Source organism: Lepidochelys kempii, chromosome 2 (assembly GCF_965140265.1).
Source record: "Lepidochelys kempii isolate rLepKem1 chromosome 2, rLepKem1.hap2, whole genome shotgun sequence".
In the NCBI taxonomy this organism is placed as follows: domain Eukaryota; kingdom Metazoa; phylum Chordata; order Testudines; family Cheloniidae; genus Lepidochelys; species Lepidochelys kempii.
Window position 1 is genome coordinate 106312019 of NC_133257.1, and position 22736 is coordinate 106334754.

At 42.7% G+C, this 22736-nt stretch overlaps 1 protein-coding gene across 4 annotated transcripts in view; it reads left to right on the top strand.

The window, feature by feature from the left end:
- GPLD1 (glycosylphosphatidylinositol specific phospholipase D1) overlaps positions 1-22452 on the top strand; it is a 41144-nt gene extending 18692 nt beyond the window's left edge. Inside the window, exons 12-25 of one of the 4 annotated variants that reach the window (XM_073331876.1) lie at positions 90-210; positions 1685-1824; positions 3044-3230; positions 7286-7396; positions 13370-13444; positions 14379-14535; positions 16042-16183; positions 17099-17201; positions 17298-17391; positions 17983-18159; positions 18496-18656; positions 18979-19005; positions 19106-19156; positions 20541-22452. In XM_073331876.1, the coding sequence (XP_073187977.1) occupies positions 90-210; positions 1685-1824; positions 3044-3230; positions 7286-7396; positions 13370-13444; positions 14379-14535; positions 16042-16183; positions 17099-17201; positions 17298-17391; positions 17983-18159; positions 18496-18656; positions 18979-19005; positions 19106-19156; positions 20541-20618 (1624 nt within the window). In that variant the 3' untranslated portion in view covers positions 20619-22452. The remainder of the gene's footprint in view (positions 1-89; positions 211-1684; positions 1825-3043; positions 3231-7285; positions 7397-13369; positions 13445-14378; positions 14536-16041; positions 16184-17098; positions 17202-17297; positions 17392-17982; positions 18160-18495; positions 18657-18978; positions 19006-19105; positions 19157-20540) is intronic. The other 3 variants (XM_073331877.1, XM_073331878.1, XM_073331879.1) reach the window with 3 other exon arrangements.
- The last annotated feature ends 284 nt before the right edge of the window (positions 22453-22736 follow it).

Consider the following 22736-nt stretch of genomic DNA (forward strand, 5'->3'; position numbering starts at 1 on the left):
CCAGTCATTACATTGCATTTAATGGGTTTATCTTGTTAATTGTCCCTTCAGCAACATTTCTAATTATTACTGCCTCTTTATCTCAACAGAATTATACAGTCCAAAAAGGAACAGCACAAGAGTGTGACTTCTTCACTCACACAAACAACTGAAAAGAATATAAATTATACGGAGAAAGGAGTTTATTTCAATATGCAATCCTGGGCAACAGTAAGTCTGTTTAGATCAATAGTGCAGGGGGAGATAGATGGGCCATGCAAAATTTGGATCTGCTATCAATTGTTTTAGTTCTTCAGTCTGGTACATTGCAGGAGGGAAGAGAGTCTCCAGATGGGGATGGTAGCATTTTACACATTGGAACAGTGGTTATGTTGTTGTATATAATGATATTACAGTATGTCTTTAATATTCATGCTTCATAGCAGCAGCTGGTTGCCCGCACGGGTCAAGAAGAAATCCTACTCTTAGTGCTGTTGTGAATTCTTTCCTAGTTGTGCTTTGGATTTCTTAGGGTTCTGCCTCTTTCTGAAGCAGCACTAAGGGCCTGATCCAAAGTCCACTAAGTCATACTTCTGGGTGAATTTTGTGACACTGTGCGTGTGCAGAATTCATGTCCCTGGCACATTTCTTTGCTTCCCCACTGAAAAATGACTTCTGATGGGGAAGCAAAGGGAAGCTGCAAGAGCAGTCACATGCCCCTCCCCAGCAGTGCAGGCAGGTTGGTTCAGGCGCCCAGAGCAGCTGGCTGAGACATAAATCACCTCTGGGGGCGGGGAGAGGAAGGCGCTTGGCAGTCATGCATGTGAGAGGAAAAGAGAGAGAGACACACACTCTATCCTTCTCACTCTTTATTGCAGCGTGCTCAGCATGTAGGGACAGGGCTTCGGGGTGTTTCTGAGGAAGTAGGCATGGGGAAGGCTCTGTCCCCTCAGGCAGAGCAGAATGTAGCAGCCTGCCTGCTTAGTGAATTGTCCCATTGCCTTTATGAATTCCCCTCACGAATATAAAACAGGTGTAAAAGTTTTAAGGCTCCTTTACTTTGCCAGAGTGGTATAAAGGACAGAATGGCTGTATAAATGCTTATGGTGCATTAGTGATTAAAACAGGTCTACATTTTTGCACTGAAAAAATTTCCTGTCAAAATGTGCTCCATGAACTGTTTGCTACTGACCTTTCTGGAAATGGTCAGTAGCCAATATAAATTGTGAGTTTGATTCCACAGCCCTCACTTGCTCTTCAGTTACCTATAATGTAACCCCGAGCGCATGGCTGCGTATATTTGCTGACTAATAACTAGAAATAAAGGATCAAACCTAGCTACCTTACTATTAGGCAAGGGGTTTTGGGTATTTCCTCCAATGTTCCTCACTTCCATTCTCCATCTGTTGTATTGTAGTTTAAATAAATTACTGAAATAACTGAAACCAGAGTGATTATATTGTGTTATTTTGACAAATAAAATATGCAGAATTTTAAAATAGTGTGTGCAGAATTTTTAATTTTTTGGCACAGAATTCCCCCAGGAGTAACTGAGATCAATGTAAAGACTCCCACTGACCTACATGGGGCTTGGATCAGGTCCTTATTTGTTCAGAGTTCCTATTGGTAATGAAAATACACTGTGGATGTTTGTGGATGTTGTATTATTATTCCCATATTTCTTAAATTTTTACTTTTCTTTCAGAAGTCCCTCCACTTTATTAATGGTGCTTTTGCAAAGAATGTCAGGAGAGCATTTGCAGTCATGCATCAGCAATCCTCTAACCACGTCTCCAAGCCCACAGCCTCATACTTCCTGAAATCATCCTATGCCAGGCTTGGATGGTTGGTGCAGATTTCTCTCTCCTTTCTCCTTTCCCTCTCTCTTCATTTGTGAATATTTTAAGCAGCAACAAAAGTATTAAGTCTTTATTCCTTGAAGAGATTTTAAAGATACAGTTATGGGCCATATTAACCAGGATGCAAATGCTGGCAGCTGCAGAACAACTTACTTTAGCTTGGCATTGCTATGAGGTATTGAGATGTGGAGCCTTTTTGACTTTGGGGCACTGGTTTACTGCTGACCACATCCATATTGGTTGAAAGTCATGATCAAAGTTTGATCCAAAGCAAAACCCTGGTTCCAGATAACCCCAGTGCTTGGGAATGTTCAGATCTATATCAAAACTTTGTAGCTAGCCCCTATCTAATGAACAAGACCAAAACTCAAAATCTGATTATGTACAAACTTTGGGAAAGCTTGGATCCAGATTTGGGTCTGGATCTGAACAACATGATGACCATCACCATCTGATGACCATTTAATAGCCTGTGTGACATGAATGGGTTATCTCAGTTGACACTATTCTTGGTAGCATTTTTAGTAGAGAAACCAAGGACTGAATCAGCATGGAGAATGATACCTACCCTCTCTCCTCTCCAGAAGAGGATCCATCCTGATTATGACAGACATGCAATGGGGAAGAGAGATGGAGGAAGCTTGCATTGCTGCTAGTCTTGCTGTATCTGCTCTGGGATAAAAACTGGAGACTTCAGTCTCCAGGGCTGTTAATCTTGCACCCTTCACCAGTATTAAATTAATTTACTAAATAAATGCTAGTTTGTTCTTTCTCTGTCAACCTCTGTGAGCTCCATCAAGTAACTGAGGCTCACCAAACCAAGTCTAATGAACAGATCAGAAATTGAGGCACAAATCATAGCGAATGTGAGCAGCACTCTGTCATGCTTCTTTGTTTCTGTCTTAGACACTGCTTGGTGGCTGCCAAATGCTACAATTCAGTAAATAAGAACACTTTCTGATGGCAATCCATGCAGCTCACAGCCGTGTTAATAGAAGCTGCACCTCAGAGGCTCTAGTCAGTTTAGTTCAACAGAATAGGTCTGAGATTCAATAAGTTTAAATCACTTGGAAAATGGCTTTACAGACTCGTAGGACTACGAGATGGTGAAAGTGACCAGTTAGCTTTGAAATGTGAATGTTTACATTTGCTGAACCAATGTGGTAATTGATGCTATGCTTTTTGTTTTCTCCTTTGATGTACAGGGCAATGACCTCAGGTGACTTAAACAAAGATGGTTATGAGGATCTCGTGGTTGGAGCACCAGGATACAGCAGATTGGGCCATGTTCAGATAGGACGGGTGTACATAGTTTACAGTAATCGGTCAGGTTTGCCTCCAGTAAACATGGATCTAGACAAGGAAGCGGATCAAGTGCTGGAGGGCTGTCAGGTGGGGAATCAAGTCAGATATTTGTCATTTAAAACAATTTGCCTTTATTTTTTTATTAAAAGGTTAGTGCCCTTTATCCTTCCCTTGACTGATCAGTGGTGCTGTTAATTTTTTTCTCACAAAGAGCTGTCATTGTTTCTGAAATGTCTCTCCTGTAAATCAGGATGTTATGTGCATTTAAAGAAAAACAATCCCTGTTATTATAAAAGGTCCTTGTGGCTGAATTAAAGATGTTCTATTTATTCTTCTCTCCACCAGGCAAATTAACACTAAAACAAACTGGGACCCTTAACTGACACCGAGGTGGTGTCTATCCATGCCATGGGATCTATACTTAGCTACCAGGCCACTACATGGTTGGGCTGAAAACTGCCTTTTGCTTCTTTTTGAATACACGAGGGCTATTTATCTTACTTGTTTTATAGTGCCTCTGACTATAGTAGCTATAATACTGCTTAGGCATTGCTTGGAGGAGCTGGGAACCCCGCAACTTATGAATTTGAGTCTTGAGAGCTCAGTACCTATTTCCACTGGGCTTGGGGAGGATGCGGTGCACATTGTGCTATACATGTTTAGGAATCTCCAACCTACCTATTGGAGGTGCTCTTTGTGGATTCACAGCTCCTCCAGGTACAAAACAGAACAGGAAGCCACATAAATTACTCAGGTTTCAGAGTAGCAGCCGTGTTAGCCTGTATCCGCAAAAAGAAAAGGAGGACTTGTGGCACCTTAGAGACTAACAAATTTATTTGAGCATAAGCTTTTGTGAGCTACAGCTCACTTCATCGGATGCATTCAGTGGAAAATACAGTGGGGAGATTTATATACACAGAGAATATGAAACAATGGGTGTTACCATACACACTGTAAGGGGGTATTGCCAATTTAGAGAAGGACCGAGAAATCATACAGGAAGATTTGGATGACCTTGTAAACTGGAGTAATAGTAATAGGATGAAATTTAATAGTGAGAAGTGTAAGGTTATGCATTTAGGGATTAATAACAAAAATTTTAGTTATAAGCTGGGGATGAATCAATTAGAAGTAACGGAGGAGGAGAAGGACCTTGGAGTATTGGTTGATCATAGGATGACTATGAGCTGGCAATGTGATATGGCCATGAAAAAAGCTAATGCGGTCTTGGGATGCATCAGGCAAGGTATTTCCAGTAGAAATAAGGAGGTTTTAGTACTGTAATACAAGGCACTGGTGAGACCTCACCTGGAATACTGTGTGCAGTTCTGGTCTCCTATTTTTAAGAAGGATGAATTCAAACTGGAACAGGTACAGAGAAGGGCTACTAGGATGATCCGAGGAATGGAAAACCTGTCTTATGAAAGGAGACTCAAGGAGCTTGGCTTGTTTAGCCTAACTAAAAGAAGGTTGAGGGGAGATATGATTGCTCTCTATAAATATATCAGAGGGATAAATACCGGAGAGGGAGAGGAATTATTTAAGCTTAGTACCAATGTGGACACAAGAACAAATGGATATAAACTGGTCATTGGGAGGTTTAGACTTGAAATTAGACAAAGGTTTCTAACCATCAGAGGAGTGAAGTTTTGGAATAGCCTTCCAAGGGAAGCAGTGGGGGCAAAAGACCTATCTGGCTTTAAGATTAAACTCAATAAGTTTATGGAGGAGATGGTATGATGGGATAACATGATTTTGGTAATTTATTGATCTTTAAATATTCATGGTAAATAGGCCCAATGGCCTGTGATGGGATGTTAGATGGAGTGGGATCTGAGTTACTACAGAAAATTCTTTCCTGGGTATCTGGCTGGTGAATCTTGCCTATATGCTCAGGGTTTAGCTGGTAGCCATATTTGGGGTCTGGAAGGAATTTTCCTCCAGGACAGATTGGAAGAGGCCCTGGAGGTTTTTCGCCTTCCTCTGTAGCATGGGGCACGGGTCACTTGCTGGAGGATTCTCTGCTCCTTGAAGTCTTTAAACCATGATTTGAGGACTTCAATAGCTCAGACATAGGTGAGAGGTTTTTCGCAGGAGTGGGTGGGTGAGATTCTGTGGTCTGCGTTGTGCAGAAGGTTGGACTAGATGATCATAATAGTCCCTTCTGACCTTAGTATCTATGAGAGTGATCAGGTAAGGTGAGCTATTACCAGCGGGAGAGCAGGGCTGGGGGGACAGACCTTTTGTAGTTATAATCAAGGTGGGCCATATCCAGCAGTTGACAAGAACGTCTGAGGAACAGTGAGGGGTGGAGGTGGGAAATAAACATGGGGAAATAGTTTTACTTTGTGTAATGACCCATCCACTCCCAGTCTCTAGTGAAGCCTAAGTTAAATTGTATCCAGTTTGCAAATTAATTCCAATTCAGCACTCTCTTGTTGGAGTCTGTTTTTGTAGTTTTTTTGTTGAAGAATTGCCACTTTTAGGTCTGTAATTGAGTGACCAAAGAGACTGAAGTGTTCTCCGACTGGTTTATGAATGTTATAATTCTTGACATCTGATTTGTGTCCATTTATTCTTTTATGTAGAGACTGTCCAGTTTGACCAATGTACATGGCAGAGGGGCATTGCTGGCACATGATGGCATATATCACATTGGTGGATGTGCAGGTGAACGAGCCTCTGATAGTGTGGCTGATGTGATTAGGTCCTATGATGGTGTCCCCGAATAGATATGTGGACAGAGTTGGCAACGGGTTTTGTTGCAAGGATAGGTTCCTGGGTTAGTGGTTCTGTTGTGTGGTGTGTGGTTGCTGGTGCGTATTTAGTTCAGATTGGGGGGCTGTCTATAAGCAAGGACTGGCCTGTCTCCCAAGATCTGTGAGAGTGATGAGTCGTCCTTCAGGATAGGTTGTAGATCCTTGATGATGCGTTGGAGAGGTTTTAGCTTGGGGCTGAAGGTGATGGCTAGTGGCATTCTGTTATTTTCTTTGTTGGGCCTGTCCCGTAGTAGGTGACTTCTGGGTACTCTTCTGGCTCTGTCAATCTGTTTCTTCACTTCAGCAGGTGGGTACTGTAGTTGTAAGAATGCTTGATAGAAATCTTGTAGGTGTTTGTCTCTGTCTGAGGGATTGGAGCAAATGCGGTTGTATTGTAGAGCTTGGCTGTAGACAATGGATCGTGTGGTGTGGTCTGGATGAAAGCTGGAGGCATGTAGGTAGGCATAGCGGTCAGTAAGTTTCCGGTATAGGGTGGTGTTTATGTGACCATCGCTTATTAGCACCGTAGTGTCCAGGAAGTGCATCTCTTGTGTGGACTGGTCCAGGCTGAGGTTGATGGTGGGATGGAAATTGTTGAAATCATGGTGGAATTCCTCAAGGGTTTTTTTCCATGGGTCCAGATGATGAAATTATTCAGTTTCTATTAGGCTCATTAATAGGGCAGTTTACTAACCATGCAAATGGTTTCTGTGAAATGCTATGCTGTGATGTGACAGAGTGTGGTGAGTGACTTTGGCTTGAAATTGAACAGTAGTACTAGATGATGATATATTGAGTAATATAAAGATCATGTTTTGTTGTAAGCATCTTACTAAGAAGCAGAAAGACACACACACATACTTTAAGTACAATAGTTTCTAAAGCAAATGTGTTTAAGTCGTGAAGTGTCTTCTGCTCTTTTTTTTTTAACATAAATGTTATTGGTTCACAGACACAATGATAGTAACAGTGGGTATCCTAAGCATCACCTAAATGATAAGCAAAACCTGAGAAAAGGATGTAGCACAACAGTGTCCTAATGAGATTAATGAGCTGAGACCAAACATGTTATGTTTTTGGGTTTTTTTTTAAACTCCCCCTCTCTGTCAAAACAAAACAAACCACTCCCACATGTACTCACTTCAGATATTGGTACTGTACAGGACAATCTGTTTATTCAGCTGCTCTTTTAAGAGTAAATAATACTGACAATCTAAGAACTGTGAGATTGTGGGGGGGATTTTTTTTGCTCAGTTCTGAATTTCCAGCTGTTTCATAGGATGTTTGTTGTACAGAAAATTCTCGAGGAGGCAGATGCCAAGATTTTGTTTTATTGTTTTTAAATGTTACGTAGCTGCATGAGTGTGACATGTGTCTTCTCAGCCTTCAGGCAGGTTCGGTTCTGCCATAGCAGTACTGGACTTCAATGAGGATGGAGTACCAGATGTGGCGGTGGGAGCACCTTCTGTAGGATCACAGCATCTCACTTACACTGTAAGAGCCTTTTATTTAAAACAACATCTGGTTTGTTTATGTTCCAAATAACAGCATTAAAGAGAGACCCTCTCACATTATTCAGGGTCAATAAGGTAGCTGGCAGCTTGCTGGCGGTTCCCAATCTGGATCTTGTTTTGTGAACGCTGAGGCTGCTGCTGGCCACCGATATAAGCCAGCTGCTTTCTGTACCCTGGTTGCAGCGCAGGCAGGAGGGGGTGAAGGAGGCATTGTGCACTGTGGAGCCCTCAGGAAACTGCAGGGGTGGTTGGGATCTGGCAGAGGGGAGGAGGAGGAGGTGACACCAAACCCCAGCCCAGGGAGAGAGTGGTGAGGGGTGTCCAGTGCAGCCTGGCTCCTTCCCTTCCCTGCCAGTGCCCAGTGATGCCATCCTGGGCTGGAGGCGACTCCTGCCATCACCTGCCCTTCCACACAGACAGCAGCAGCAGCCTGGTAGAGTGGCTTCCTGCACATGCCATTGGCAGTGGGAGCTGAGGAGCACAGACAGGGTGCATGGGCTCAGCCCACTCCGGACAGCCCAAGCTACCTGCTGAAAGTGGGGGAGGGATTGCACTGAAGAAGGCGCAGAGAGTGATTGTGAGGTCATGCGGCTTGTGCCCCCACCCCCAGCCCCACCCTCCCGCATCAACTCTGCTGACAGGGTTCACACCAGAACCTTTAAATTGTGCCCCCTCCCACCACTATCAACAGTTATGTGTAGCCTCTGTTAAAAGGCCCAAGAGTACGGAACTCACTGTCAGAAGAAATAGAACAAGCACTAACCCTAAGCCCACCACTTCGCCAAGGCTTTCCCACAACATTCTCACAACCATTCGTTAACAAAAAAACAACAACGCTAAGCCCAGGGCTGGCCCACAACATTTTGGCACCTGAGGCGGGGAGCTCAAATGATGCCCCCATGTCCCCTGGCTTGGGCCAAAACTCTGAAAGATCTTAATTCTGCCTTCTTCCCGTTCTACTCCTCTCATGGTACTGCTCTGCTACCTACCCCAATAAAGGAGAACTAACAACTTTTAAAATGCCTTGTTCAAAAATTTTAAGTAACACTTAAATTTGCTGTTCAGGCATTAGAAAGTTAGCTTCTCTTGTCTGCATAGTAAACACTGGCATTTTTATCTGTTTGAATAATCAAAGTGGTGCTTTCCATGCCTTCTGGGTTGCAAAGATTTGAACTGCTTCCTTTGGAGTAGATCCTGCTGAAATGTATTTTGAAAGGGCTTTCAGTTCATCATCTAAATCACTCTCATCAATGTTGCGCATGTCATCATGTGTCAACACTGTCTCTAGTGCCCTGCATTGCTGGTGTAGGTGTTCTTCAGGTATAGTGAGGAGTTTTGGAATATCATACAACATCCCAAATATACTGCTGTGCTCCTTGAGCTGCATGAAACGTTCTTCAACTGACTGTATTGCACAATCTAGCACCTGGTTAAAGAATTCAACTTTGAATTGTTGTTTGGGGTCTCTTATGGGATTATCCCGTGCCTCGTAATCAAAATGTCGTCTTCTTCGATGACTCTTGTGTTCTTGAATGGGTGGGAAAATAGCTTCAGTGTGATGTTCCTCTGCCAACTTTTGTGCACTCTTCAGAACGTTTTGAAATCCCTCATCTGACTGGTAAGACTGTAGGTATGACTTTGCTTTGTCCAGTTGTTCCATTGCTCCAGATATATCAAGGTCAACACCTTGGAGTCTCTTGCTTACAACATTTATTTCAAAGAGTATGTCATGCCACAACACTAAGCCACACAGAAATTTGAAGTTATGTATGTTTCTGGTGATTCCATTTTCCTCTGCCACTGTTCTCCCATGAACAGTTCCTGTCGTAGCATTATACTTCATAATGGCAACTATGGCATCATCTATCAATTTGGTGTTTGATAGGCTTTGTCGCCTCCCTCGACTTTCCCATCGTGTGGCACTCAGTGGTTTCAGTGTCAGAGAAGATGTTCCTAGATGTTGCTTCAAAATTTGCAATCGATGAGTTGATGCAGAGATAAGTACATAGATTGCTTTGAATTACATTAAAAAATTCAGCAGCCTCACTAGAAGCTGATGTTGCATCACTGACCACCAAGTTCAATGAATGAGAACTGCATGGGACAAAAAAAGCTCGAGGGTTTAACTCTCGGATCCATGTCTGTGCTCCTCTGTTCTTTCCTCTCATGTTGGCACCATTATCGTAGCCCTGACCTCTGATGTCAGCTATCGCAATTCCCGTATCTTCCAGCTTTTGTCATACCAGCTCCTGTAGTATCATTAATGTTAATAAATTCTAGAAAATGCTGTCTGACCGTCACCATTGCAGGGACATTTTCACTACGTTCTGTTGTTACAAAACACACCATTAAAGTAATTTGTTCCATATGGCTGATGTCTGGTGCAGGGCCGGCTCCAGCGTTTTTGCCACCCCAAGCGGCAAAAAAACCCAAAACTTGCTGCTGAATGGGGAGGCGGAATCCTGCCCGCCGAACACGGAGGCGGAGTGGTCATGCGGCCACCGAATTGTTGATGGTGACCGAGGAAGAGTCGTGTCCCCGGTGCCGAATTGCTGCCGAGCGTGAAACACGCTGCGATGGAGCGGCTGCCAAATTGCCGCCACCACCGAGGGCGGACTGCCGCCCCAGAGCCCAACGTCCTTCCGTCCCTTTACATTTGCTGCCCCAGGCACCTGCTTGGTTTGCTGGTGCCTGGAGCTGGCCTTGGTCAGGTGTGCAGTCCAGAATAACAGAGTAATATCTTGCTGACTTCAGATCTGCCACAATCTTCTGTTTGACTTTTGTTGCCAGTAACTGTATGATCTCATTTTGAATTGTTTTTCCAAGATAGTGGTGTATGTACATTTCTTCGGTGGTGACTCTTCTTAGCTGCTCCTGAGTACAATATCAAAATCAGCCATCAACTCCACAATTTTAAAGAAGTTTCCATTGTTTGGCACATACAGCTGATCTGAAGTGCCACGCAGTGCTAGGTTTTGGGTAGCAAGCATTCTCACAATGGCAATGAGCCTTTTCAGAACATTTTGCCAGTAAAGAGACTCTGATGCAATCTTCTCTTGATGCTGATCATCTATGGTGGCCTTTAACCTTAGTCTCATCTCAAGCTCTTTTCACCTATGGAATGCTCTCTGGTGATTTGCTGCCTTCTCATGGCATGTCAGATTTCTCGACAGATTTTTCCAGTCCTTCATTCCGGTAGAACCCAATGTGGTTGGAACATTAGAATGGAAGAGTTTGCAGCAACAACAGTATGCAGCATTCTGGGTTTTTGCGTACATAAGCCATGGCCTCTCCACTTTGTCACCATTGGGGATTTCACGCCAATAATGTGTTGGATGGAAACTTCTATTTTCATTGTCTTTGGGGAACATGAAATTTTTCGCTTGCTGTGGCCCATGCAGTACAAGGAAGTCCCTCAGGCTATTGCTCAAGTGGGTCCACAGTCCTGGATCATCTAGACTTAAGGAACTAAACTCAGCAGCAGCTGTTTCTTGCGCCTCCACCACACTCTTCTCTGATCTACACTTTTCTTCAGGAATGTGCATGTTTACATCCATTTGAGATGGAGATATGGATGCTGCAGTAGCTGCCAGGTCACCTGCACTCTGACTAACTGGAAGATCAGGCATCTCCTCACCACTCACATCCTCACTGGGGCCGGAAGGCTCACCATGAACATTTATGTCTGTGTATCTCAGGAGAGCTCCTTCCTGCTTAGATAGAAAAGCTTCCTTTGCTTGCTTTCTTTTTCTGAATGCTGCCCCAGAGGGGCGTTTTCTTCTTTCACTCGTAACTGCTGTTCTGTGCCAGCTATAGTGGCTCTCAGCACTCAATTGAAGGGGACAAATAAGCAGGCTGGTAGCAGGACCTGAGTGAGGGAAGATATCAGCGGTTTCAAGGGCCTAACTGGCTCCTACTACTTCAGTTGACTGCCTGTTCTCCTCAAGTGGGTTCAGGGAAGCAGCAGGAAACAGGAAGCTCCCTGAGAAGCTGGTGTTAATCAGTCCAGATTCCTGGGGGTACTAGAGAGGTACATAAGAGGCTCCTTCTCCTCTCTCTCCCTGCAGCTCCTGCTGCTTTCTGTTATTCACTCTCACCTTTTCTCTTGCCTGCCTGTTATGTCTCTTGTGCCCTTCTTCCTCCAGCACAGCACTCCACCATCTCTGTGCATCTAGAGCAGAGAGAATACATATGCCCCAGCAGCAAACAAAATTTTCTACACTCTGGGTCCTAGTGGTGCCCTCCCACAGTCTGGCACCTGAGGCGCTGCCTCAGTTCGCCTCATGGTAAGGCCAGCCGTGTTGACGTAGCTGAGGTTGACGTACTTAGAGCTAGTTTCCGCGAGGTTCACACTATGATATGTCGATGGGAGACAGAAAAATGTGGGCTATATGAATTCTGCCCTCTGCCCCATGAGTGCAGAATCCCCCCAGGAGAAATATTCATAAGGCGTTCAGCCCCTTTTCCTTATCTGAACTTCCACGCCCTACTTATGTTGGAGTTCCCAGGTGATATAGGTTAATTAACTGGGTACATCATATTCATGAGCATTTACGTCAACTGGTTGCCATAATATTACTGCTGTCAGACCTTGAGAGTTTCAGTTAAACATATTATGCATATTGCTTAAACATACCTTCTTAGAATATCAGTAACTTATGTGGTTTCTCACTTCACACAAGCCAACTGACTTACTTTTATTTACTGCTATAAAATAACTGACTTGCCTGTCAGTTATTTATGTCAAGCAAAACCATAGGCCTTGATTAGTTATGTCAGGGGTCGGTAACCTTTCAGAAGTGGTGGGCTGAGTCTTCATTTATTCACTCTAATTTAAGGTTTTGCGTGCCAGTTATACATTTGAACCTTTTTAGAAGGTCTCTCTCTATAAGTGTATAATATATAACAAAACTATTGTAGTATGTAAAGTAAATAAAGTTTTAAAAATGTTTAAGAAGCTTCATTTAAAATTAAATTAAAATGCAGAGCCCCCCCCGGACTGGTGGCCAGGACCCGGGCAGTGTGAGTGCCACTGAAAATCAGCTTGCGTGCCGCCTTTGGCACGTGTGCCATAACCCCTGAGTTATGCTAAGCTGTTTACATTACAGGCCCTAACACTGTTGATTCTCTACTTGCGTTACAGCCTCAGTCAATACTTATACTTACAGCTGGCTGCAGAGGCCATTTTCACCCACCACTCATAGAGCTGACATACTGCATCAGATCTTTTCTATATTCTTCCAGTTGGTGTCATCTTGCAGTGGGATAATGGCTGTTATGTTTACATGTGGCTTGGTTGCCAGTATTGTTTTATCACATTGCCTGATACAAACTACAGCCCAAATTTTCAGACTTGACTGCCTCAACTTAGGCACGTAGATCCATATTTGGGTGCCTAAATAAGTGGTCTGATTTTTCAGAAATGCCCCGAGCAGCCCCCATTTAAGTCAATTGGTGTTCCAGCTGCTGAGCACTACTGGAAAATCAGGTGGTGCTTATTTACCTGCCTAAATATGGATTTAAGTGCTTACATTAGGCCTCCACATTTGGAAAATTTGATACTACACATCTCTTGTTGCCTACAGACTGTACCACTGCCTTAAGTTATTGTGAACTACACTGCAAGCTGCGTGAATGTTTTATTTATATTTAATGATATTACCTATTGTCCTTATCAAGTAACATAATGAAAACTCCCTTATTTGTTGAAACGAGCATGTTGATTCCCCCCCCCCCCCCCCCCGCAAACTCTAGATGGATGATTTGGTCATCACATTTAATTCTTAGATTTGGGGTGGAAGATGCACAATACCTTGTGGGCTCTGATGGTAAGAAAAATGCAGCCTAACTAATGGTCTTCACAGAGTTAGTCGTTTCTCTAACTTGTACTATTAAGTCCATATTTGGCACTGGTGTATACATTCTCAAAGGATTTTTTCCCCCCTCTGTTTAGGGTGCTGTGTATGTATATCTGGGCACTACAGGAAGAGGCCTGTCACCTTGGCCAAACATTACCATAATTTGCCAGGTACATTTACTAGTAAGAAGGACAATCCAAAACTGCAGAACTGGGGACTGAAGGAGGGGGGCAGATCACATTTTATTCAGTATTGTTCCATCCCTTCAGGCTGTTGTCTGGGGGATGCATATGAGACAAGCAAACTAATTTTTAGTTACACAGGGACCACAAGGTTAGCAGCAGCAGTAGAAAGGAAACATGACAGTTCATATGACAAGGAAATTCAGGTGCAATAACTGCTGTTTAGAGCCTTTTTCATAAGGCTGCTGTTAAGATAAACTGTCTACATTCTGCAGACCTTCAATTGCCCAGGACCAGAGGTTCAATTTTACTACCACATGCTTCAGGACAGCATCTCTGAAGTCAAATGGCAGGAGGAGGCAGAGTGGGGGGGAAACAGTTTGCCCACACTGCTACTCTAAAGCCTTCATTACTGGGGATACTGTAGAGATGTTGGCCCAGATCCTCAAAGATATTTAGACACCTAACTTCTATTGAAATCAGTGGGAGTTAGGTGCCGAAATACCTTTAAGGATCTCAGGCATTGCTAACCTCTTACTACTCACTATGAGAAAGGATGTCAAAATCAGGCCCTGTAATTGCAAGGGAATATATATTTGTACATTTGTCAGAGGCCACAGATAAAAAGAAATGCCTCATTGTACTTCTGCCTTGTCTCTTTGTCGAATGGTCATGTCTATTTGAGTGTATGTACTGCAGGATAGCAAGGAGGAGGGCTAAGTGGACTCCCTATTCTCCAATTTTAAAAAAAACAAAACCCCAAAACAACCCCCAAACAACTTGGTTACAAGATGGGAGGGTGATTGATCAGGAGTATTCAGAATTAACTCTTTAGAAGAGATATAAAGTAACATAAAGCAAGTAGACAATTACAATGCTGCTTTCCACTTTAAAGTTTTGATTGAGGTATTGTCTCTTGCAGCACACGTTCTGTAACCTTGGCTGGTCACTGCTGGCTGCTGATATTGATGGGGATGGAAAGTCTGATCTGGTTGCCGGTTCTCCTTTTGCACCTGGCGGTGGGGAGCAGAGAGGATTTGTACTTGCATTTTATTCTCACTTCAACAGGAGTGACAAAGGTAATATTTACTGAGTAAATTGACATGTCCATATTTTATATGGCTATATTTGTGGTTTTGACACTTGTGTTTTAATTTGAATCCTTTGTTATTGAAACCCGAGCAACCTATTATTGTCGCAGAGTCTTGAAAGGTTTATGTGCACTCTGGAAGTAAAGAAATAAATACATAAAAATAGGCTTCTAGTATTTACATTGCCTTACCTGGATTTCTACTGTCCCCACTGAAGAAAATTTAAAATTAATTTATTTCTGAGTATTTGATGATTAACAAAAGTCAGCCTATTGCAATAATATTGTAAGTGCTTTGTATGTTAAGTAAGTAATTTTGCACATACCTCAGCCTAATTGTATGAGTATTAATTCCAAGGTTAGTGCACGTAGTTCCCAAGGCAAACAGAAGTGCACATCATAAGAATGGGGGTAGGGGAAAACAGTCTCCTCAGAATTTAGGCCCTGGATCTGCAAACACTTGAGCACGTGTATAACTTTACTCAGATGAGTAGTAGTGCTATTAAAGTCAACAGCAAGAGCTGTTTAGTGCTTGCAGAAAAGTACAGAACTTGGCTGTGAGACAGAAATGAATGGTTAGCAGCGTGGAAGGAATGCTTATCAATGAGTGCTGCTAGGTAGTAATGGTAGCCCCTTGCATCAGGAGGGGTCTACCTGGATTTTTCTCTCAAATTGGCAAGGGCCTGAGAGTATCACAAGATTATTCATTCGTGCCATGCTAAGAGCTCCTTCATGTGGCAAAAGGGGAATGCTGCAAGTGAGCACTGTAACTACATGGTAAGGGTCAAACTGGATTATTGTGGGATGGGAAGAGGTGAGCTAGAAAAAGAGGTTGAAACCTAGAGCTGGAGAAGGTCAGCATGAATATGTAGGGATGCAAAACTTCACCAGCTGAGGTTTGGTTTTTGCATAATCAAATTTAGATCAGAGTCCTATTGTTTTCAAAACCAGGGTTTGTAGATGGGGAAGGCTTTCAGCTAAATTTGTACTAATTTTGACGCATATCTATTTCAAATAAGGATGGAAGCAACTGGGCGATGCTTTTGAATTCACAAATCTTTGTCAGCTGAAGTCTGCGTAAAACCAAAACCCAGGAGTGACTTGAATTAAGATCTAATTTATTTGAACTTTGGATTCAGATAAATGGTTTCAGTTTTATCTCTGTTCTAGAGAAGACATTTCAGTTCCATTCAAACTGGTTTGGTATCTCCTATATTCCTGCCTTTAGAAGTTGAAAGCATCCCATAGGTTGTGTTTGGGTGACTTAGAGCCAAGATTTCACCACCAAACACAGCGGCTGAGTACTGCTTTGCCACCACAGTGTATTATGAAATTAGTGATAACTGGTACCATACCATGGGAAGAGTAACCCAATCAAAACAGAAGTGTCTATTGCTAGATTGAAACGTGGTAGATTTCAGAAACTGATAATCAATGTTTTAGCTTTGGTGAACATCCCGACTTAACCTTTGTCTTGTTTGATCCTATCTGTCAGGGCTACTGTCAGTAGAGGATGCCAACTGGATGGTGAAGGGGGAAAAGAACTATGCCTGGTTTGGATATTCACTTGTTAGTCACCAGTTGAAGAACAAAACCTTACTGCTGATTGGCAGCCCTACCTGGAAGAGCTGTACTGGGTGTGTTTTTCTCTTTTATTTGGGAGTTGTACGTGATCGTAACAGAAGTTCCTTTCACAACCTGTGTTTTTTTCCCCTATAGTCTTTAAGATCTACAGTAGAGTAATATTGTTTCAGTAAGTTTACCTGTGGAACTCCACTCTTTGGGGACAATAATATGTCATACTTAGAGGAAACTTCAGATTAGTAAATTCAAATTTTTACCTACCTTCTCCTTCTTAACGCTTTTTTCAAAGAAGATGGTCTTCTTCAAAAACAAATTCTTCAAATTTTATAATTTTTAAAAATGCCAGCAGAGAGGCAGTTCTAAACAATCCTACAATGGTAATTAACTATACTGAATGATACCTACAAGCCTCATGATGGGGCCCCGTTGTGCTAAGTGATGTACAAATATAAAGGTGGACAAGGTCTCTTTTCTGAAAGATCTTACAATAGAACCTCAGAGTTACGAACACCAGAGTTATGAATGGACCAGTCAACCACACATCTCATTTGGAACTGGAAGTACACAATCAGGCAGCAGCAGAGACCTCACCCCAAAATGGGGGACAGCAAATACAGTACAGTGCTATGTTAAACATAAACTACTAATAAAATAAAGGGAAAGCAGCATTTTCTTCTGCATAGTAAAGTTTCAAAGCTGCATTAAGTCAATGTTCAGTTGTAAACTTTTGAAAGAACAACCATAACGTTTTGTTCAGAATTGAGAACAACCTCCATTCCTGAGGTGTTCATAACTCCGAGGTTCTACTGTAATTCTAATTAGAAACAAGAATGAGAATAATTACCAGATCAGCATTTTGCACACAATGAAAGAAAACAATATTCTGCGTACAAGCAATGCTGTATGTATGTACAAAATACATTTCAAGTTATTACTTTGACTGAAAATAACTGTACTGTGTGTTCCAGTCTAGGTTGTTACATCTCATTGGATACCAAACAGAGTGTTGGAAAGGTGTACGGATATAACCCACCAAGCACACAAAGCTGGTTTTCCGTACCTGGAGACATGGTAGGACCTTTTCTTTAGTATGCTGGGAATTTACAGGTGTGAACTATGTGAAGCCAAATGGTATTCTGTGCAACTGACATGTTTAACAATCAACAGGAGAGGGGCAAACTGGGTTCGTCGCTGGCCAGAGGCTTCCTGTCTGTGGCTGGAATTCCAAGAGAAGTGTTGGTGGTGGGCGCACCTACCTCCGGTATGTTGTTCTGGAAACCGAAACACTTTAGCTATGTACTACCTATGTCTCAAGTGAATGGTAGACTAAGCTAATTGCAGCAAGCTAGAAAATGGACTTAATAGCTACCTTGAATTTATGAGTGCTATATATGATGCTCTCCCTATGGATATCCGAAAGTGCACAGTATACTTTGCACAGCCCCATTTGCTAGAGCCTCGGATTTGTTTAGGGCAAGATTTTTGTATGGAACAGTCTTTTGTTAAGTGCATTCTCAACACATTATTTATGTAACTGATTCATTATTAGGCCATAAATTCCCTGGCACCAATGACAGCGTAAATAAATGGTCAAGACTCACTATATAACTTAGGAGCACACACTTGACACGTGTTCTTGAAGACTGATTTTTTTTCAATGTAGAACAAACATTGTAACTGGAGTAGAATTAATAAAGTATTTGATGGTTTTTGTAAAGTCAGTATGTTTTCGTTTTGTTCAGATCTTTGATAATGCCAGTATTACCTACTGTTAGTACACTACATGTACTAAGCCTATTCCTGTGAGTGCACACATCTGGGGGTCTAATTCTGTCACCCTGGCTTCTTTCAGACAGCACGTCTAGGATTGCATTTATATCCTCAGTACTGCACCAAGCTGGAACTGTTCTGATGTATGACTTGACAGATGGTGCCAAACCTTCTTTGCTCAGCACTTTCAGTGGGGACAGGAGGTTCTCTCGCTTTGGAGGAGATGTACACTTAAGTGACCTGGACAATGATGGACTAGGTAAAACAAAGGGGATTTAGATGGTGTGGGTGAAGAGTTTTTTACTTTGAGCAAGAGTAGACTTGCCTCCTACATTGTCAAATAAACTCAAAACACATCCCGCTTTATAGACGGACGTAAACATCACAAGATGCTTGACAGCAGAAATCAAACAATTCAGTCATAAGTCAAGAAAACTTCTTAACTTTATCCTTACGCCATGGACAGTTAGTCATTAATGTTCACTGTATGACTGTATACAGACTGTATACAGACCAGTGTAAATACCAGCTCTTGTGTTTTGATCTAGAACTATTTCATCTTGACATCATATATCATCTTTCTGATCATTCACAGATGAAATTATTGTGACATCTCCTCTGCGAACTGAAGACATCACGTCTGTACTGTTTGGAGGGGAGGCTGGACGTGTGTACATCTACAATGGAAACCAGACCACCTCGGGTAATGTGACAGACAACTGCAAATCATGGATTTCTCCTTGTCCTGAGGACTGGGTAAGAAAACTTACCAGTAAAACCAGGCGACAACATGATGACAACTAATTAATTACATCCACTGAAAAGAAAATAATAGTCGGTATCTGGAGTCAAGTTTCAGTAAAAACTCCATCTTGTTGCCTTCATCACACAACAACTTGCTCAGGTTCTTAAATCTAGGTAATTTGGCCCCTTTTTGGGTTCATGAGCAACCATGCACAAAATTCTGCAATGTGGGAGTAAGGCAGTTTTAATGCATGGGGCCTTTAGTCTGCAAGTGAAATACACTCTAAGAAGGTGGTTCTGCTAACAGCTTCTCCCTTTCTTTCTTTTGTTTCAGGCACAATATGTTCTAATTTCTCCTGAAGTGAGTAACTGGAAAATCAATGGCTGAGAGCAAAAAAAAACAATTTTAAACATTCTTTAATTAATGTTCTCAGAGCATAATGAGCTATCTCATTTTACAGGAAAGATCAAGGTTTGGGAGCTCCGTCATCACTGTGAAATCTCAAGGAAAGGTGAGAGAAATGAACACCACTCTTGCCTGCCAGCTTGTTTCTTGCCAACACTTGTCAGTGTCATTTGCATAAATTACTTAGCATAGCACCATTCCCCTGCAGATCCCAAAGTGCTTTACAGAAGCTAATCAAGCTTCCCCATTAAGTCACCCCCTGGGCCAATATTAACCCCATTTTATAGATGGTTAAAATGAGGCAAAGAGGCCACAGCTGTCTAAATTTGGGCAACTGAAAAGGAATCTACTTAACCCCCCCCCCCCCAAATTTGCTCTTAGCAACTTGCCTAAGTCAGCTGCAGACTTGACTCAATCATGTGTTTTAACCACTAGACTACACTCCAACAGCCTGTTATAAGCAATGCCGATGCTCATGACATACTGTAAAATTGGCTCCTGGGAAAATGACTGTGGTCAGTTTATATGCAGTCTTCTATTTTAGTACTTGTTTCCAGTAGCACTATCCATACAGGAGGCCCAGTCCTTGCCCTGATAATCTTGGAGGGCCTTCATATGCCCCACTCCTCTCTGCATGACGATATGGGCCTTTGGAGGGAGACAAAGTCTCTGCCTGCATCCAGAGGTGCTGAAACAATTTGTATAGTGGGGGTGCTGAGAGCCATTGAACCAAACTGTAAACCCTGGATATGATGGAAACCATTTCAAGCCAGGGGGTGTTGCAGCAGCCCCTGCACTCCTAGTTACAGCAGTATGCCTGCTTCTGTGTGACACGATGTTTGTTTATTCATTTGCCTTTACTCTGTACGTTGAGGTTGGTCCAGTGGCTGTTTATATAAATGGACTCTGGGACTTTGGGGTCCTGCCCATTTTCCTCATTGTCAGTAATCATTTGAGGAGATGATTGCTCATCTCTGCAGTGATCCCTACCCAAAGGTTGGTTGATTTTACTCACCAAACAGCCTTTAGGAAAAAGCAGCTGGAATCTGAACTGCTTCCAATCTAAGAGAAGGGGCCATTTTTCATATGACAAACACCTTATGAAACAAGCACCATTCCTGGCTTTCATGGTGTGGATTAGAGAAGGCTGGTCTACAAGCAAATGGTTCCCTTTTCTTTTTCAGGTCTTGTCTACACTAGAAAGGGTTTGCTGTCATAGGCATACTGGCTAACCCTTGTAGCAGAGATGCAGCTTTTAGCAAGAGTGCTTTTGCCAGTATAGCTTATATTAGTTCCCTGAGTAAATATGCAATACCAGCAAAAGGACTTTGTTGGTACAACTATGTCTGTGCTAGGGCTTTTGCTGGGCATATCTATATTGGTTGGGGAGAGGGATCCCCTCTCCCTGGCACTCCTGGCATAGCCATGTTAGCAAAGTCTCCTCAGTGACGCAGTTGAATTTTGTTAACCTCCGTTTTGTATCTTTGCAGAGAGAAGTTGTAGTAGCTGCTGAGAGAAGTTCGGTGAAAGCTAGACTTAGTGGAAGGCTTTTTATGTATACCCTTTAAATGTTTAAATGTTCTTTTGTTGAGTCTGGGTATATGCCTGTTTTCAGTAGCAGATCCCCCAGGATCTATGGTGTTCTCCTTCACTCCTCCCTCTGCCATGCTACCAAACAGGATGTAGCTAAAAAGAAGACATAAGCAGCAGAAAGGAAATTGGGGTTGATTTGGAAAAAAAAAAAAAGACGGGGAATACTAACTGTCACGGTCCATCCATCCAGCTTTAGAATTGCAAACCAATTAAAAACCTCTATCCATGGAAGTCAGAAGGCTAAATAACTCAGCCACACAAAAAGCAGCATGAAGGGAGCCAAAACAACATCAACCTAGCATCAATCCAGGCAACTTATGAGGGAGGCTGGTTCCAGCAGACCTATTTCGCTGTTTGAGGAAAAGTGCAGCACCCCTAGTTGATATCATCACTTAAATATGTGCATGTGTACAAACACCTTTAACTCTGTCATCGTACACCTTCCCAAATTCCTCCTGTACACTAGCATCCCCCGAATACCCTCTATCTTACATCATGGACATTTCTAATACAGCCAACAAGCTCTTCAATCAGCACCCACTGCTCTCCAGCTCACCCACTTATTACCCAGACATACCAGCAGCTTCGGTCAGATGTGGTGGTCCAGGCATGCTGCAGCCAGAGCCGGTACGAAGGGGGTGCATAGGTAACTAAGCTCGTCTTTGCACCCTATTTTGCTCCTTGCCTTCCAGCAGCCTTATACGGCATGCTTAGTGCCCCAAAGGACTAAACCATATCCAAGGATCACCATAGCAGCACCTTGGCTGCAACTTCTATGTCAGCAGCAGGGATAAGGACTTGGTGTAGGACTCTCTACACCACACGTGCAACCCTCATGTTTAGGGTAATGCTCTCTGGGCTGGATAGACTGGCACTGCAGTGATCTTCTGCCAACCGCGTTGCACTGAGTGGCTCTGCTGTACCAGATCATCTGCTGTCTTGCTGCTTTATCCTCCATGGAAAGAAAGTTCCTCAACTTTGCTCCTTATCCCACAACCCTGCGTCTAATTTTCCAAGTGCAGTCCAGAAACCACCAATCTTGAGTCCGAAATACAATCTACCCCATCCACCCTCCCCTTCTGCCGGGGACCAGAAATCCCATTGTACTTCCTGTATTCAACCGCCTGAGACAAGTGGGAGACTCCAACTTAGGACAACAATCCACACATCCATTTTCGTCCCATCCACTCTACACAGCTCAGATAGGAGTACCCCATTCACAGAGCCAGGATAGTATGTTATTTATCTGAAAGAAAGTATGCTACGTGCCTAGAATGTTACATTGATACTTGGTGTTGACTTCACTACAGCTGAAGTTGTGCTATAAAGGTATGTCTGATAGATGGATGGTAGGCGGTTGCAAAGGGCTAGCAGCAGCTAGATAGCACTTGCCTGTTGAGAGTCTCAGGGGCGATCTGTTAAGGAAGCAGGATGTCTGGCTTCAAGGGGAAGAGAAGGGCAAGGAGCTCAAGGTTGGACTCCACTGGTGATTGTTCCTAATGCTTTTATGTAGAACTCAGTGACTCTGGTAAGTTAAAATCCTGCTCTTATTGTTAATTGTATTATGTGTTCGACTCATGAGTATTGTGGTTTTGAAGGGGTAGGTTAATGCTGAGTGTGTATCCATACACAATTAAACAACATACTTAAGCAACAGCATATGACCTCGTTGTTTGTGGGTTAGGTCTGCAACCATTGGTGGGTGTATATGTGGGGGAGGGGTCAGAAGTTATGACACTATGATACATTTTTTTTGTGTGGTACAAGCCAGTAGCAAAGTATTGGAGAATTTTAAACAGTAATCATCCTCTTTGGAATACATATATATGCAAGTCAAAATCTTTCTTACTTTCTCAATGTTTTCAGGAAGCAGTTTTAAAGAATCTTTGAGCTCTTGATAATTCTAGCTTTAAAACAGAAGAGTAAGAGCTGAATTTTAGAATTGCTTCTTTTTTTTTTAAACTACATCATCGTTTGCCATGGCATCCATACTGGGCATAATCGTTTTAACCTACCTAAATAAAGCAATAAAAATCAGAGCTAGCAAGAACCAGATAGCTGGACAGCATAAATGAAGAGATTGGTTGAGAGGG